Raw genomic sequence first — 14,412 nt, forward strand, 5'->3', positions numbered from 1 at the left:
TCAATTTCTCCTCAAATACCACAATATACAGATTGTTCTGGGATAACGCATGTTTTGGCAGCATAGTTTGGCTATAACTGTCAAAGCATTAGGGAACAGTATTTACAGTAACACTTACCTCCATTGGTAATAACGTGATTCCAATGGAGATCAGTTTGTGTGCTTCGTTCTGCACATTCCATGATGTCTGCGTCGAAATCTGTGCTATTCTGCACATGCACCAATGTCAGCTGCTGACAGAGCAGCTTTCTGTGACAGATACTGTACAAATAGCAGCTTTCTAACATTTATTAAATGTACTGTGTTAAATTTACTTGGTTCGTTAATAAATATAATTGCAACCTTCATTCAGCCTGTGCTATTCTGTGTTAAACCTTTAGGTGATTTTTGAGATGTTGTTAGTGATATATTTTGCTGGTCTGCCCCAACCCCATTTTTCCTAGAGGCCCCATTATTTCTATGAAGTGATTTTCTATTAAGCGGGTTTTTGCTGGAACGTAAAAGTGTACAGTGTTAAAGGAGAACTGCTTGTACTGAAAAGTACAAGTGCAGAGGAACCTCAATTATCCAAACGAGATGGGCAGGCTCTATTTTGGTAGGATAATTGATTATTCGGTTAATTGATTTAATGCCTGACCTCTGGGGCTTGGAGTTTTCTGAAGTTTCCTTTTTCCTTGGCTCCCTCTCTCCGTCTCAGGGTTTGTTTCTGAGCAGCCAAACACTTGTGTATAAGGGAGCTACAGCATTTCTGAAGCCTCCTGTTCTCTTCCTCCCCCCCCCCTGCTCCCCATCAGTTCAATGGGATTGGCACAACGAGCACTTGCTAAGTCCACACTTTGTTCAGGAGACTAGGCAGCAGCTCACCGTGCGTGACTCCCCAACTCTTGCCTCCTACCATCCCCGAACCAGCCAGACTGGCCACCAACAGTAAGGCTGCCTCCGCCTTTGGGGGGTGAGTCTCAAAATAGCACAAACACACACCTTTTTACTGCAACTTTTTGACAGGTTCCACCTTTGCCCTGTACAGGACAATGTTGAAGAGGTTATCTGGAGAAGGGGGCTTTAGGGTCCACCCCTGTGTAGAACTCCAGGGAAGGGGTGGGGGGGGGAGAAGAGAGAGAGAAAGGGCAGGAGGTCTGTCATTTGGAGATGGTGCCTAGGCTCCCATCGATGTCCAGGACTGTTCTCAACAGCTTTTCAGTAAGCCGAGTTCATTTTTAATCATTGTAAACAAAAGACGCGATCAGTGTTGAAACGCTCTTTGATATAATGTTTCTATCGGGGCCTTGAGATCTTCTTCAGATAATCCGAAATTCGGATAATTGATATTTGGATAATCAAGATTCCTCTGTAGTCAGTTGAGGTTGCAAGTGAGAAGGCTCTCTGCCAGTAAGTTTTATTTAAGGAAAAGTTGCATTATTATTTGTGATTTATGCTGTAAATCAAGTATAACAGTGAAACCCCCTGCATTACATTTGTATTCGTGTCTGTTTTTACATTGATTATATGGGCCTCTTGATTATCCGGAATATTTGATCAATTGATACATTCCTGGTCCCATAGGTTCTGGATAATAAGTTAACTATGTATGCAGCTGCTGGTTTAAGGAGTAGTCAGAGAAGTTTAAAAACAAACTGGAACTGAAGTTTTGTGCACAAAAGCAGTGTTGGTTGACAGCAGATTGGTAAGTGGTCCATAATGGGCAGAGATGAATGCTGCAGATGCTGGAGATTAGAGTGGTGCTGGAAAAGCACAGCAGGTCAGGCAGCATCTGAGGAGCAGGAAAATCAACGTTTCGGTCAAAAGCCCTTCATCAGGATTCATCATTCCTGATGAAGGGCTTTTGCCCGAAATGTCAATTTTCCTGCTCCTTGGATTCTGCCGGACTAGTCTGTAATAGCCCGCAAATAATTGTGATTGTTTCTCAGATGACTGAACACCTTAGAGTTGTGAAAAAGATAGGGAGAAGCCTTCAGGCAGCCAGCAGTTTAGGAACTCTTTCCATTCACACCAGAAAATGCCACTTCAGTTGAAGAAAGTCATTTTTCCTTTTGTTCAGCAGTTGTTATAAGCTGCGAGTTTTAATTGATAAGCCAGAGACCTTTTATAAGTGAACCAGTCAGCTTGTGCATCTTGGAAACCATTGGAAGCTTCCAGAAAAGGATGGCTGAGAAGCAGCATTTTGACCAGCCGAAGAATAGTCTCAGCAGCCCTTGTGAACAGGAGCCACTGAATTGTTTTACATGTGATTAGTATTTATTCACTTGCAGTAAATTGTAGCTTTTGCCAAGTATAGAAACCTGGTGCATTTTATCTGCCATTCTGGATTGAGAAGGCAGGTAAGTGAGGATTTAGCTTATTTTTTAAAATCTTTAGCTTGTGACAACTCCAGAATAACAGGGCTTGGTTTCCACTGCACTGCCCCAGTGAGTCAGTGCTCTTTTCCGATTTAGCTTAACATCTATAAATCGCCCCTACCTTACTTTCTTTCCCTTGACTTCAACAAATCATAAACGAATATTTCATCTGCACAGTGTTAACAGCCTCATCTTTTCCAAGCATCTTTGGCTTTTTCTACCTTAAGCATTGACTTCAGAAACCTTGTTCTCAATTTCAAGTTATTCTACATTCCTTCCCTTTTTGCTGTAGCAGGCTTTGTTGCACTGACTTTATAATCTGCACTATGGATAACTACTTTCTCTGTTTCACTTTTCTTGAATTGTACGTTGATACCCCTCTTACCACCTTGTCCTCCATGTTCCTTCTCATCTTTTCCCTTTTCCCCACTTCCCTCATATGCTGTTATCCTACACAATTCAATGCATTTTATGCTATCTTCCTGTATGAGGAGCAAGAAAGAAAACGTAAGTTTTGCTGTGCCACAAAATATCTGCATACTGCCACATAGTCCTGCACACATCAAAACTTCAATAATTAAATACTGTAAATTGTTAAAATGAAAATGTAGCCTATAAATTCCTTCCCTGAGTAGTAATATATAGATATTTATATTTCTTAATCAATTGACATTTACAAATGACTATATTAAGGTACAATTTTTTTTGTACTATTTCTCTCCACTTAAAATATTTAAAAGACATTTGAATAAGTACATGAGTAGGAAAGGTTTGGAGGCCAAATGCAGGCAGGTAGAAACCTAGTTGGGATGGACTGATTGGATCGAAGGGTCTAATTCCATGATGTATGACTCTTAAAACAAAGTCTTTGAGTTTTCAAATACTAATGAAAAGTGCAAGCTGGCTTTAATGTCTTATGATTCTGTTTTGGTATTAAGTACCATAATTGAGGGGATTCTGACCTTTGACTTGGAAACAGGTTTGAATCCAGCCCTGATTGATGAGCTAAAAGTTTCTTCTGACTGGTAGTGTGAAAATGACTTTTGTCTGTCTCAAACCAGCTCCTAACAAGTAGGAATTTCCAAACTCATTGGTTATCAATTCAGATCATGAGCCCTTTCAGTCATTTTTGATCATCTGCTCCAGTTTATCAATTGTGCAGTTTTATTTTCATCAACTGGTCTTCTTTTGAGAATGTAGAATTTGATTGTATTGAAGACTCCACACCCAACTTACTCCAGTCCAAAGGAAACAGCCACTTGTCAGGAACTTCCAGTGTACATAGGAATATTCTTTCTGATAATCAGCTAAAATGTTTAAACTTGCTAGAATGGAGCACTAATGAGGTTCCTGCTGCTTATCTAACTCTGGCTATCCATTAGACATTGGTTGTATGTAGTAAGAAAAATAAAATGCTATGTTGCATTACATGGGCAGAATTGCAGTCCTCGCTGATGGGTTTGCCATGTCAGGATCTATTAATAATCTTAATTTGTTAGAATAATATTCCATTAACAGGGTGCTTGGCTTGATCTGGAAATGAAAACAATCATATCTGTCCAGTAGGATGCTTTTCACAGAGCAATAGACTGGTTGGCTAAATGCATAGAATGAGAGCACTTTGTCGACACTGGATGACTGGAAAGTATTTATTTCACAGCAGCAATGTTGATTATCTTGAGTGTAAAATTCACCAAGATTTTTTTTAAAATTCCTTTGTGGTGATATATGCAGTATTATGAGATTGAAGTGTGAGAAGGTAATGCAAATTGCAAATTTATTCTGTTAAAACTTTAAAATCTTTAAGTTGTTTGTAATGATGAGTTTAAAAATAGTTAGATTTAAACAAGATCCTGGAACATTATTTGAAGCAACTCCAATGTTCTGACAGTGGAAATGTTGCTTTACACCATACAGTTATGTTATACTTCCTAGAGTGGCGTCAGTTTCTTACCAATAGAAGAACTTCTTCAGGTGTAACAGCTGCTGAACAATTGTTCAGAATCTGGGGCTACATGCTAGGTAGTCTTGCATCATTTCAGCTTTGTAGTACACAATATCACACTTTTCACTTTCTCAGGAAGTCCTAAACACTTCATGATGAATAAATTATTTTGATGTGCCAGTCACTGTTATGCAAGCAAATGTTGGAACCAACTTATGCACAAGAATATGTCTCAAGTAGCAAATGAAATGAAGACCAGTTAAACTATTTTGTTGCAATTAGTTGTCCAATGCTAGGGGACTTAGCTACTCTTTAACTAGTCTCATGAAAAATTTTATCACCATCTGAATAAGTAAACAAGAATTCTCCTCAATATTCCACCTACAAGACTGCTATCAATTAATACTGCACTCCCTGCATATTGCTCTGATGTATCCATTCAGATTATGTTGGAATGGCAAAAGTGCGTACAAATTCAACCACTAAGATGAGTGTTTAACTTTTGGTTTTAATTTCCTTTACTAAAAGGATAGACTACTGCTGGAAAGCAGTGATTAATTGCTTTATTTTAATGTTACACATTTAATCATCAGAGACTGTGAAGAACTCTGCTATTCCCTGATTAAAAATGCAGTTGGTGGAGTGCAACATGTAACTGTTAGTTAACAATAGTCTCGACTCAATCTGACTCCAGTTATTCCTGCAGCAAGGTTAATTGAACAGTAGTTGAGGAGTGAGGAATTCAGACTGAATCATTGTTTTTCTAGATGAAGGGAATGAAAATGAAATACAGACAACACAAAATAATCAATTAACATGGAAGCAAGGGCGACAGCTCCTTCGTCAGTGAGTATCTTCAGTTAGTTCTATTTCAAAAATGCTGTGTGATTCTGTATCTTCAGTGTTTCACCTCATCATCAAAGTTTTTCTTAGTCTAATTCAGGTAAGTAAAAATATTAGAATATCGTCTTGATTTAAATTGTAACATTTTAAAGAGTTAATATTAAGCATGATAGTGTTCCAGATCAGAATGAAATAAGATTCTGGATAGGATATTGATTATTTTCTACCATTTAATTGGGCTAGCTTACACATGACATTTAGACTAAGTGATTCAATATTTGCATGCTTCTGTTCTATATTTGATGTATATTTATTTTTGAAAATATTTAAAACCACCATCCCCCCCCCCTTACCCCAATCTAAAGAAGAAAACTGCTGAGTGTCTTACTACAGACAATGTAATGAATGGTGAATTGTTAACAATAGCCTTGTGCTGGGAGCTTTCATTTTCCTAGTGACTGTAGAGGCTGGTACTGGAAGAGACATACCACTTTGACCCTGCAGCTGGTACGAGTGACTTTTCTTTTGCCAGTACCCACTGCAGTTAAGTAGCGTGCAGGAAAGGATTTGTGGTGTGTATATGCTCATCTTTTCTGAATATTGCATCATTTGTAGCTGGTGTGTTTTACGATACAAGTTGCGGTAAGATTTCAAGATATTGTCATTATGTTTAAGACTGCTCTAATTCACTGATTCCCTAGATACTTACAGGAGGTGGGTTATACAGACACCATAATAGATGTGAAGTCGAGACGAGCACGGGCACTACTTGGCCTCTCTAGTGATCTAGATAAATTATCAGAAAGCAGAACTTTGGAGCCTGTTGTAAATGGTGGCGAAACTGTAATAAAAGGAACAAACATGATTGGGTAAGTGCTGACAATTCAGTACATGTTTATTTTGTTTAAAAGTGCAGTTTAATTTCTTTTGTGATAAATACATTGTCTAAGATTTTTACATACTGTTATTGCTGGGAGTGGTACATCCGTTACTTCTTTATAAAGGTTCATTAGAATATAACAGGTAAGCTTCTGAACTTGTCGGCCAAGACAGATATATTGCAATGCTGAGGCACAACAAACTGATTTACCACAGAATTGATGAGAATTGCATGCTGATTCAGTCAGTTAAATTCCTTTTACTTTTTCTTATGGGTGCAACAAGTAGTTGTATTTCTGTATTTTATCTAATATGGTAAGCAGAGACCACAAACTAAAATTTCATAATGTTGCGTTAAAACCCCTTAGTTGTTGAAAATTTATTTTTGTGCGTTATTTGTTTGCTGTTACCTATGTCGATGTTCCTTTCTTTTAGTTCATTATTGGATTCTTTGATGAAAACAATAAATCTAGCATTACTATCAAAGTCAAAGAAAATGATTCATCCTATAAACAAGTACCTAAAGGGACAGAAGCTTCTTTGTTAAGTTTCTTTTACTGCAATTGAATCATAAGTTCATCCTTAATCAAAGGATGTTGGTTTGATGCAAACAATGTATTGAACAATAGGGTCCTTGACAGCATTAAAGAATGTTAGATCAGGTATTTTTCACTTTTCTTTCTTGTGACATAAATTTCATTTTCCAAACAGGTTTCTCTAATTTAAAGCTCATTCTCATGACATGTTTTAATTTTAGTGCACTTTGTGAATTAGGAGAAATTCCCAAGTAGAGCTGCATCATTTTTTATTCTTGCGTGGCTACCGTTTTTGCTGAGTTTTTAAACATATTGCCGCTTTGCTCAACCCTCTCCTAAGCTCCTCATTCTCCCTCCCACTCATTTGTTTACTTCCCCCCCAACTCTCCTGCTTGTCATTTTCCCCGTCCCAAAATCTTGCTGTTTTCTGTTTGCCACCTTGTTCATTGCCCCAATCTCTAGCCTCTGCCGTGAGTGAGGACTGAGAGGGCAGTGAAAGGAACTTAATGAGTGAGGGAATGAGAGGTGCAACAAATGAGATAGAAGTAGACTGTCAGGAAGTGACAATGGAAGGATCACGATAGGATAATAGAAGAGTTGGAAGAGGTGGGCAGGGTAGCAGGAGTAATTGAGTTATCAGTTATGAGAAGATTTGTTTTAGGCCTGTTGCGATCGAGCTAGCCAACAACCTTTTGATGTAAAAATTTACTAACCGGTCATAAACACGTAACCTACCGTATTACATATTTTCTTGTGGGGAAGTGATTTTTATTCAATATTCCATTTTATAGGAACGGGTTAGGGCAGCTAAGAAAGAGTCTGTTATTGTGCTCTTTGTTGTAAAAGGATGGAATTATAATTTAATAATCCCTAAAAAAAAATTACTGAATGTTATTCACACTAACTGGTGTTTTCTTTGCATTAATTCAGAGTTATTCTTGAAAAAGGAATAAATTGCATTATGCAGTGCAGCATGGTGGAATGGAACTGATAGAATTACTGTACAGAGTTGGCATGGATTTGATGTGTCTAGTGTTCTCCTTCTGTGCCACAGTGATTTTATGATTCTTAAGTGGGACTAATTGAATAGTTCTTCCAAAGCAGCGACTCAGTTGTGGAATGACTTCCATTTGTGCAATAGATTATACAACAACATTATTTGGCATATTTCTAAAGGCAATAATTATTCCTACTGCTTTATGATTTTTTTTAATTTTTGGCCAACTGTTTTTTAGGTTCATTTATGAATGAAAAGCTTGATTACATTCCAGACTCTTTCTTCACATAATTTTGTATCTATAGGCCTGACAGTCTTGCCTCGGAAGGGAAGTAAGAAATACATGAAAAAAAAATACATGTTATGTTGCAGTAGATGAAAAATGAAGAGTAGATTCTACCAAGAGTCTTTTGCTTTCCTCTTAATGGCCTGTTAGAGTCATAATGTCATATAGTTGTACAGCATAGAAACAGTCTTTTCAGTCTAATTCGTCCATGTTGACCAGACCATGTTGATCTCATCCCTTTTGCCACCATTTGGTCCATATCCCTCTAAACCCTTCCTAATCATGTACCTATCCGATGCTTATCAAATGTTGTAATTGTACCCACCTTCACCATTTCCTCTGGTAGCTCATTCCATATATGCACCATCCTCTGCAAGAAAAAGTTGCCCCTTAGGTCCCTTTTAAATCTTGCCCTTCTCATCTTAAACCTGTGCCCTTTAGTTTTTTGACTGCCCTACCATGGGAAAAAGACGTTGGCTATTCACCCTATCCATGCCCATCATGATTTTATAAACTTCTGTAAGGCCACCTTTCAGCCTCTGACACTCCAGAGAAAATAGCCCTCGGGTATTTAGCCTCTCCCTATAATTCGCAACCTCCAAGCTCTGTAACATCCTTGTAAATATTTTAATGAACCCTTTCAAGTTCAACATCTTTCCTGTAAAGGGAGACCAGAATTGAATGCAGTATTCGAAAAGTGGTCTAACCAATGTTCCTGTATGACTGCAACATGACATCCCCACTCCTGTATTCAATGCACTGACAATTAGAGGCAAGAATACCAAATGCCATTCTGCCCCGTCTACTTGTGACTCCACTTTCAAGGAACAGTGAATCTGCATCCAGCGATTCTTTGTTCGGCAACACTGCCAAGGACCCTACCATTAAGTGTATAAGTCCTGCCCTGATTTTCCTTCCCAAAATGCAACACTTCACATTTATCTAAGTTAAACTTCATCTGCTACTCCTTGGCCCATCTGATCAAGGTCTCGGAGTTAACCACTGCTGCCTCACAGCGCCAGAGACCCAGATTTAATTCCCGCCTCAGGCGACTGTCTGCGTGGAGTTGTACATTCTCTCCGTGTCTGCGTGGGTTTCCTCAGGGTGCTCTGGTTTCCTCCCACAGTCCAAAAAATGTGCAGGTTAGGTGAATTGGCCATGCTAAATTGCCTGTAGTGTTAGATGAAGGGATAAATGTAGGGGAATGGGTCTGGGGGGGTTGCTCTTCGGAGGGTCGGTGTGGACTTGTTGGGCTGAAGGGCCTGTTTCCACACTGTAAGTAATCTAATTTAAATTAAACCACCTTCATTGTTCCACCAACAACTTTGATGTCATCTGCAAACGTACTGAGTGTTCCTCCTTTATTCACATCCAACTCATTTATATAAATGACGAAAAGTAGTGGACCCAGCACAGATCCTTACGGCACACAGCTGGTCACAGGCCTCCAGTCTGACAAACAACCTTTCACCGCTACTCCTTCTCTTCTAACTGCAAGCCAAATTTGTATCCAAATCATTAGTTCTCGCTGAATTCCATGTGATCTAACCTTGCTAACCAGTCTACCATGCAGAACCTTGTCAAACGCCTTGCTGAAGTCCATATATAACAACGTCCACTGCTCTGTCATAGAGCATATATGGCCAAACATGGGAGTAGCTTGCTCATTATGTGAGGAATAAAACATTGGAAATCACTGAGAATAAAGGATTAGGTTTGAACCACAGCATGTTATAGAATTTTATCTTTACAAAATAACAGCATGTTATTACTCCCCACAAATTTTGTCATAGATTGCCTATGTTAAAAACACGTGCAAGATTATATAATTCAGTTTTGAATTTTTTTCAAAGAAATTCCGGAGAGAAGGTTAAACCACTTTCGACTGATTCAGCAGATGTTCTGGAAACATTGAATTTTCTTGAAAATGCTGCAGCGGAATTTAGTGATGAAGATGAAGATGATGAAAATGATGGAAAAGAGAGGACAATTAGCGATAGTTCGGTAGGTTAAATGATTGGGCTGTGTGTAAATGTTTTCAAAATGTAGTGTATTAGCATACTTGTGGTATGTTTATGTGCTGAATGCTTTTTTTTCTAAAGAGGTTCAATTATAGTCCTCTGATCATATTGATCTAGAACTTGGAATGTTGACAAGGCTGACATTTGGTGTCCATCCCTCATTGCCCTTGAAGTGAATGGATTTATAGATCATTTCAAGGGTTAATTAAGGGTCAGCCACATTTCTGTGGAGTAGTATGTAGGCCAGAACAGGTGAGGACAACAGTTTCCATCAACTAAGGATATTCACAAACCAGATGGATTTTTATAACAATTGACAGTGGTTATGTAGTCATCATTAGCCTAATATTTACATTTATATTTTATTGCCTTGCAGGGAGTACAAGAATGATACCTGGACTTCAGGGATTAAATTATGAGGAGAGTGTAGACAAATTAGACTTCGATTTCTCTAGAATTTAGTAGATTAAGGGGTGATATGATCGAAGTCTTCAAGATAGTAACATGGAAATATAGGGTAGATAAAGACAAATTATTTTTACTGTTTGGGAATTCTAGCATTAGGGACATAGTCTGAGAAATAAGGCCAGACCAAACATCTCAGGAGGGATTTAGAAAGCACTTCTACACAGGTGGTAGATATTTGAACCTCTTTTCCATAAGAGTAGTGGATGCAGGATCTGTATTGACACCATCACCTTGATAACTTATGATCTCTGTACCTTAATTAGTTTGTACAGTTTTGGATTACTTGTTACTTTGGTTAGAGCCTCATCACGTGATTCATATACCTGTCATGCTATTCCAGCCACTTGGTTTGTCTCTAGCACTATACTACTTTTGATTTTTTTCTAATTATTTCTCTGCCTTAAATAATTGGGTCATCGGTCATCCTTCACTAGCTATTCAGCTATTGACACTTTACTCTCACCGTTTAACACTTTTGATCACCTGCAAAGTCTAGTTATTCAGCCTGTCAGCACTCCACTCACTCCATTTGTACTATGCTTCAACATTCTTAATTACCTAGAATTGCCTTGCAGTGATTTCTCTGCCTATAAATTCTGTGCCCGTGAGCTTCCCTCCACTTCACCTGATGAAGGAGCAGTGCTCTGAAAGCTTGTAATTTCAAAAACACCTGTTGGACTATAACCTGATACCATGTGACTTATGACTTTGTACACCGAAATATGACAAATAACTTGATCATTAAGTGGAAATATGTGAATAAGCGGTTGGAAACTCATCTTGAGATCAAACACCAAGGCTACAAACAATCTGGTTCAGCCTCTGTTTGAACAGGGTTTGTGTTGGTATCCTGTGGTACCCAAAGATTCTAAAGACAGTAACTTAGTCTGTACTGAATTTAATTTCAAGAAATTTATGTTTATTGATGAATGACTACAAGACAAGCAATCTGACAATTTAGAGATGTTAGAGAGAGAGAATATTGTGAGGGTCAATTTACATGTACAACTTATAAAATAATACTGTAACAAGAACACATTTACCTCTCACTCAGTTATTGGGCTGCTTGTCAAACCAACACAATTTATCACTTACAAATTCAGTTCTACCAAAAATAACCCAGCTGTACAGCGTGACGTTGTGAACTTTATTACACCTGGGTTGATTCGTTCTTACATGTTGCACGTTGTGTGTCTGTTCACACACACCTACTGTGGTTGAAGTTTAAAATCTGAAAAATAAACTGAAATTGAATATAATGAATATGGAGTTTGGTAAAATCACTGCTCACAAATATTTCTTGTACCATTGTATACAGGAGGTTTTTCCTGTTCTGAATTTTCTGCACAAAAATTATGCCTCGAAATTAAATCCATTCAGAAGAAGTACCACAATACAATTTTATTTATAGAGTTTTTAATGTAATGAAATGTTCAAAAGCGCTTCTCTGAGTTAATCTAAAACAAATAAGATACTCAGCAATGTGACATATTAAGCAGATGACCAAAGGCTTGATCAAAGTACAGTAGTAGGTTTTAAGGAGTACCTTAAAAGAGAAAAGCAAAGAAGAGCAGCAGGTGGAGGGGTTAATTTGCAGAGCTTCGCAACAAAGCAGCTGAAACTTGCTATGGAGTTGTTAAAATTAGGCAAATTCATGAGGCCAGAATCGGAGCAGCAAGGATATCTTAGAAGTACAGACTTGCCAGGATAGATGTTGAATTGGGGTGAAATAAGGTGAAACAAGTAAAGGTCAGCAAGCAGGGGGGTGACAATTGAATAAGATTTGTTAAGAATTCGGACATAAACATCAAGTTTATAGAGGGCAGAATGTGCAAGGCCAGCCTGGAAGTCCAGTCAGGAAATAACAAAGATATAGACAACGGTTTCAGTGGTAGATGAGCTGAGGCAGAATGGAGTCAGACAATGTTATAGCATTGGAAATAGCTGCATATGTATTTGTAAGTTCATCGAGGTCAATCATACACCAAGGTTGCAAACAAACTGGGTTCAGCCTCACCATTTCAGAGCCAGTGATTGCATCAGTGTCAAGGAAACAAACATTTCCCACAGGTTTTGAAGACAGTTGCTTTGGTCTTCACTGTATTTAATTTTATGAAATTTCTGTTCATCCAGCAGTGGCTATCAGACAAGCAGTTTGACAATTTACATGAGTTAGTGGTGAGTTCGAGCTGGATGATGCTTAATAAAAGTGAGATGACATGACTTGAGTATTTTGTGTATTAAATTTTGTGTTTCATAACTTTGCTTGACTAGTCCATGTATTGAATGTAGTCCTGTGAACACAGCAGCAACAAATTGCATTTATGCAGTGCCTTTGAAAAGTGAAACAGGGCACTTGAGGTCAAACCCAAGATAAATGGTTGAAGAGCCATGGAAGGAGTGTGGTTACCAAAAGTTGAATTAAAAATGATTTTTTGAACGGGCGTTGAGACTGAGTGAAGTAGAAAGAAATTTGAAGCAAACTGCCGACATCCTGTGTGGTATAGTGAGTTGTGAGGAGGCTTCAAAGTAATTTAAACAAATTATGTGGGCAAACACATGACAAATGCAATTCAGCCAGTCTAAATGCAAAGTTATTCACTTCAATGTGTGAAAACCAGAGAAGATGAGTATTATTTGAATGGTGATATATTGGGAAGTGTGGATGTACAAAAGGATCTGAGTGTCCTTGTACACCATTCAATGAAAGTTGACTGATAGATGCAGAAAACAATTGGGAAGGCAAATGATATATTGGCCTTCATTGCAAGACCATTTGAGATCAAAAGTAAGATATCTTACAGCAGTTACACAGGGGCCTTGGTGAGAACACACCTGGAGGATCATGTGCAGTTTTGGTCTCCCTACCCAAATATACCTGCCATAGAGGGAGTAAAGCGGAGATTTACTAGACTGATACTGGGTATGGCAGGACTGATCTGTGAGGAGAGATTGGTTCGACTGGGCCTGTAGTCAGTAGAGTTTAGAAGGATGAGAGTGGATCTGACTGAAACACACACAATTCTAACAGGGCTAGGCAGAATGGATGCAGGGAGGATGTTTTCCCGGGTTTGGAAATATAGACTTGGGGTTCAAGATACAGGGTATGCCATTTAGGACTGAGATTGAGGAAAAGTTATTCACTCAAGTTCTCTACCACAGAAAACTTGGAAGCCAAGTCACTGCAAGGAAAAGATTGTAAACATTTCCAGATTGTAAAGGAATTGAGGTATAGGAAGAAAGCAGGAATATGGCAGTTTGAGAAGATCAGCCATGATCTTATTGAATGGTGGAGTTGTCTTTAAGTGTCTGTTGGCCTACTTCTAGCTTCTGTGTTTTTCTAAATCCTAGTCAGAGGAGGGAAGTACTTGGGGTACTGGCTCCTAAAGTTTAGAAATGATTTGGAGACGCCGGTGTTGGACTGGGGTGTACAAAGTTAAAAATCACAGAACACCAGGTTATAGTCCAACAAGTTTATTTGGAAGCACTAGCTTTCGGTGCACTGATCCTTCATCAGGTGGTTGTTACAATCACCTGATGAAGGAGCAGTGCTCCGAAAGCTAGTCCTTCCAAAGCTTAGAAAGGAAAAGAGTGAAACTATGATTTGAGGAGATGAGAATTTATGAGAAGAAAGAACGGGAGCTTGGAGATGAAGAATCTAAAGGAATGAAATCAGTTTGGAAACCAGTTTGTCAGCAACATTTTTTTTGATGATCTTATTAACAGTCTGTTCAGGCATGCACCGTTGTAAGCAAAGTCCAGTTGTGTTGATTTTGTGAGGTACATATTCAAAACCTATGAATCAGAAGCTTTCTACCAATGACTAAATTAGTCATTCAGCAGGGGGAAATTTTCCTAAGCACTCCTAAATATATCAGAAGTTGGAAGTAGTGTCAGATTACAAAGGAGGATAGGTGTTGTTGAAACAAGGCATGTGAATCATGTTTCATAAATAACTAATAAAGAAGCTATGGGACTTGTTAATGTCAAAATGACAGCTTCCTCTGCAAGTATTATCAAGACTTTATACTTCTGTGCAGATGACATTATTAATCAAGGAAATAGTATAACAATATAGAG

At 38.4% G+C, this 14,412-nt stretch overlaps 1 protein-coding gene across 2 annotated transcripts in view; it reads left to right on the forward strand.

Moving 5' to 3' along the window:
• strn (striatin, calmodulin binding protein) overlaps positions 1-14,412 on the forward strand; it is a 141,233-nt gene that overhangs the window by 69,779 nt on the left and 57,042 nt on the right. For both annotated transcript variants that reach the window (XM_043680661.2, XM_043680668.2), the window contains exons 4-6: positions 5,070-5,148; positions 5,847-6,014; positions 9,697-9,847. In XM_043680661.2, coding sequence (XP_043536596.2) covers positions 5,070-5,148; positions 5,847-6,014; positions 9,697-9,847 — 398 coding nt within the window. The remainder of the gene's footprint in view (positions 1-5,069; positions 5,149-5,846; positions 6,015-9,696; positions 9,848-14,412) is intronic.

The sequence above is a fragment of the Chiloscyllium plagiosum genome, unplaced genomic scaffold (assembly GCF_037043375.1).
Source record: "Chiloscyllium plagiosum isolate Xiang-an unplaced genomic scaffold, Cpla_swu_hap1 HiC_scaffold_3, whole genome shotgun sequence".
Taxonomy (NCBI): Eukaryota; Metazoa; Chordata; class Chondrichthyes; order Orectolobiformes; family Hemiscylliidae; genus Chiloscyllium; species Chiloscyllium plagiosum.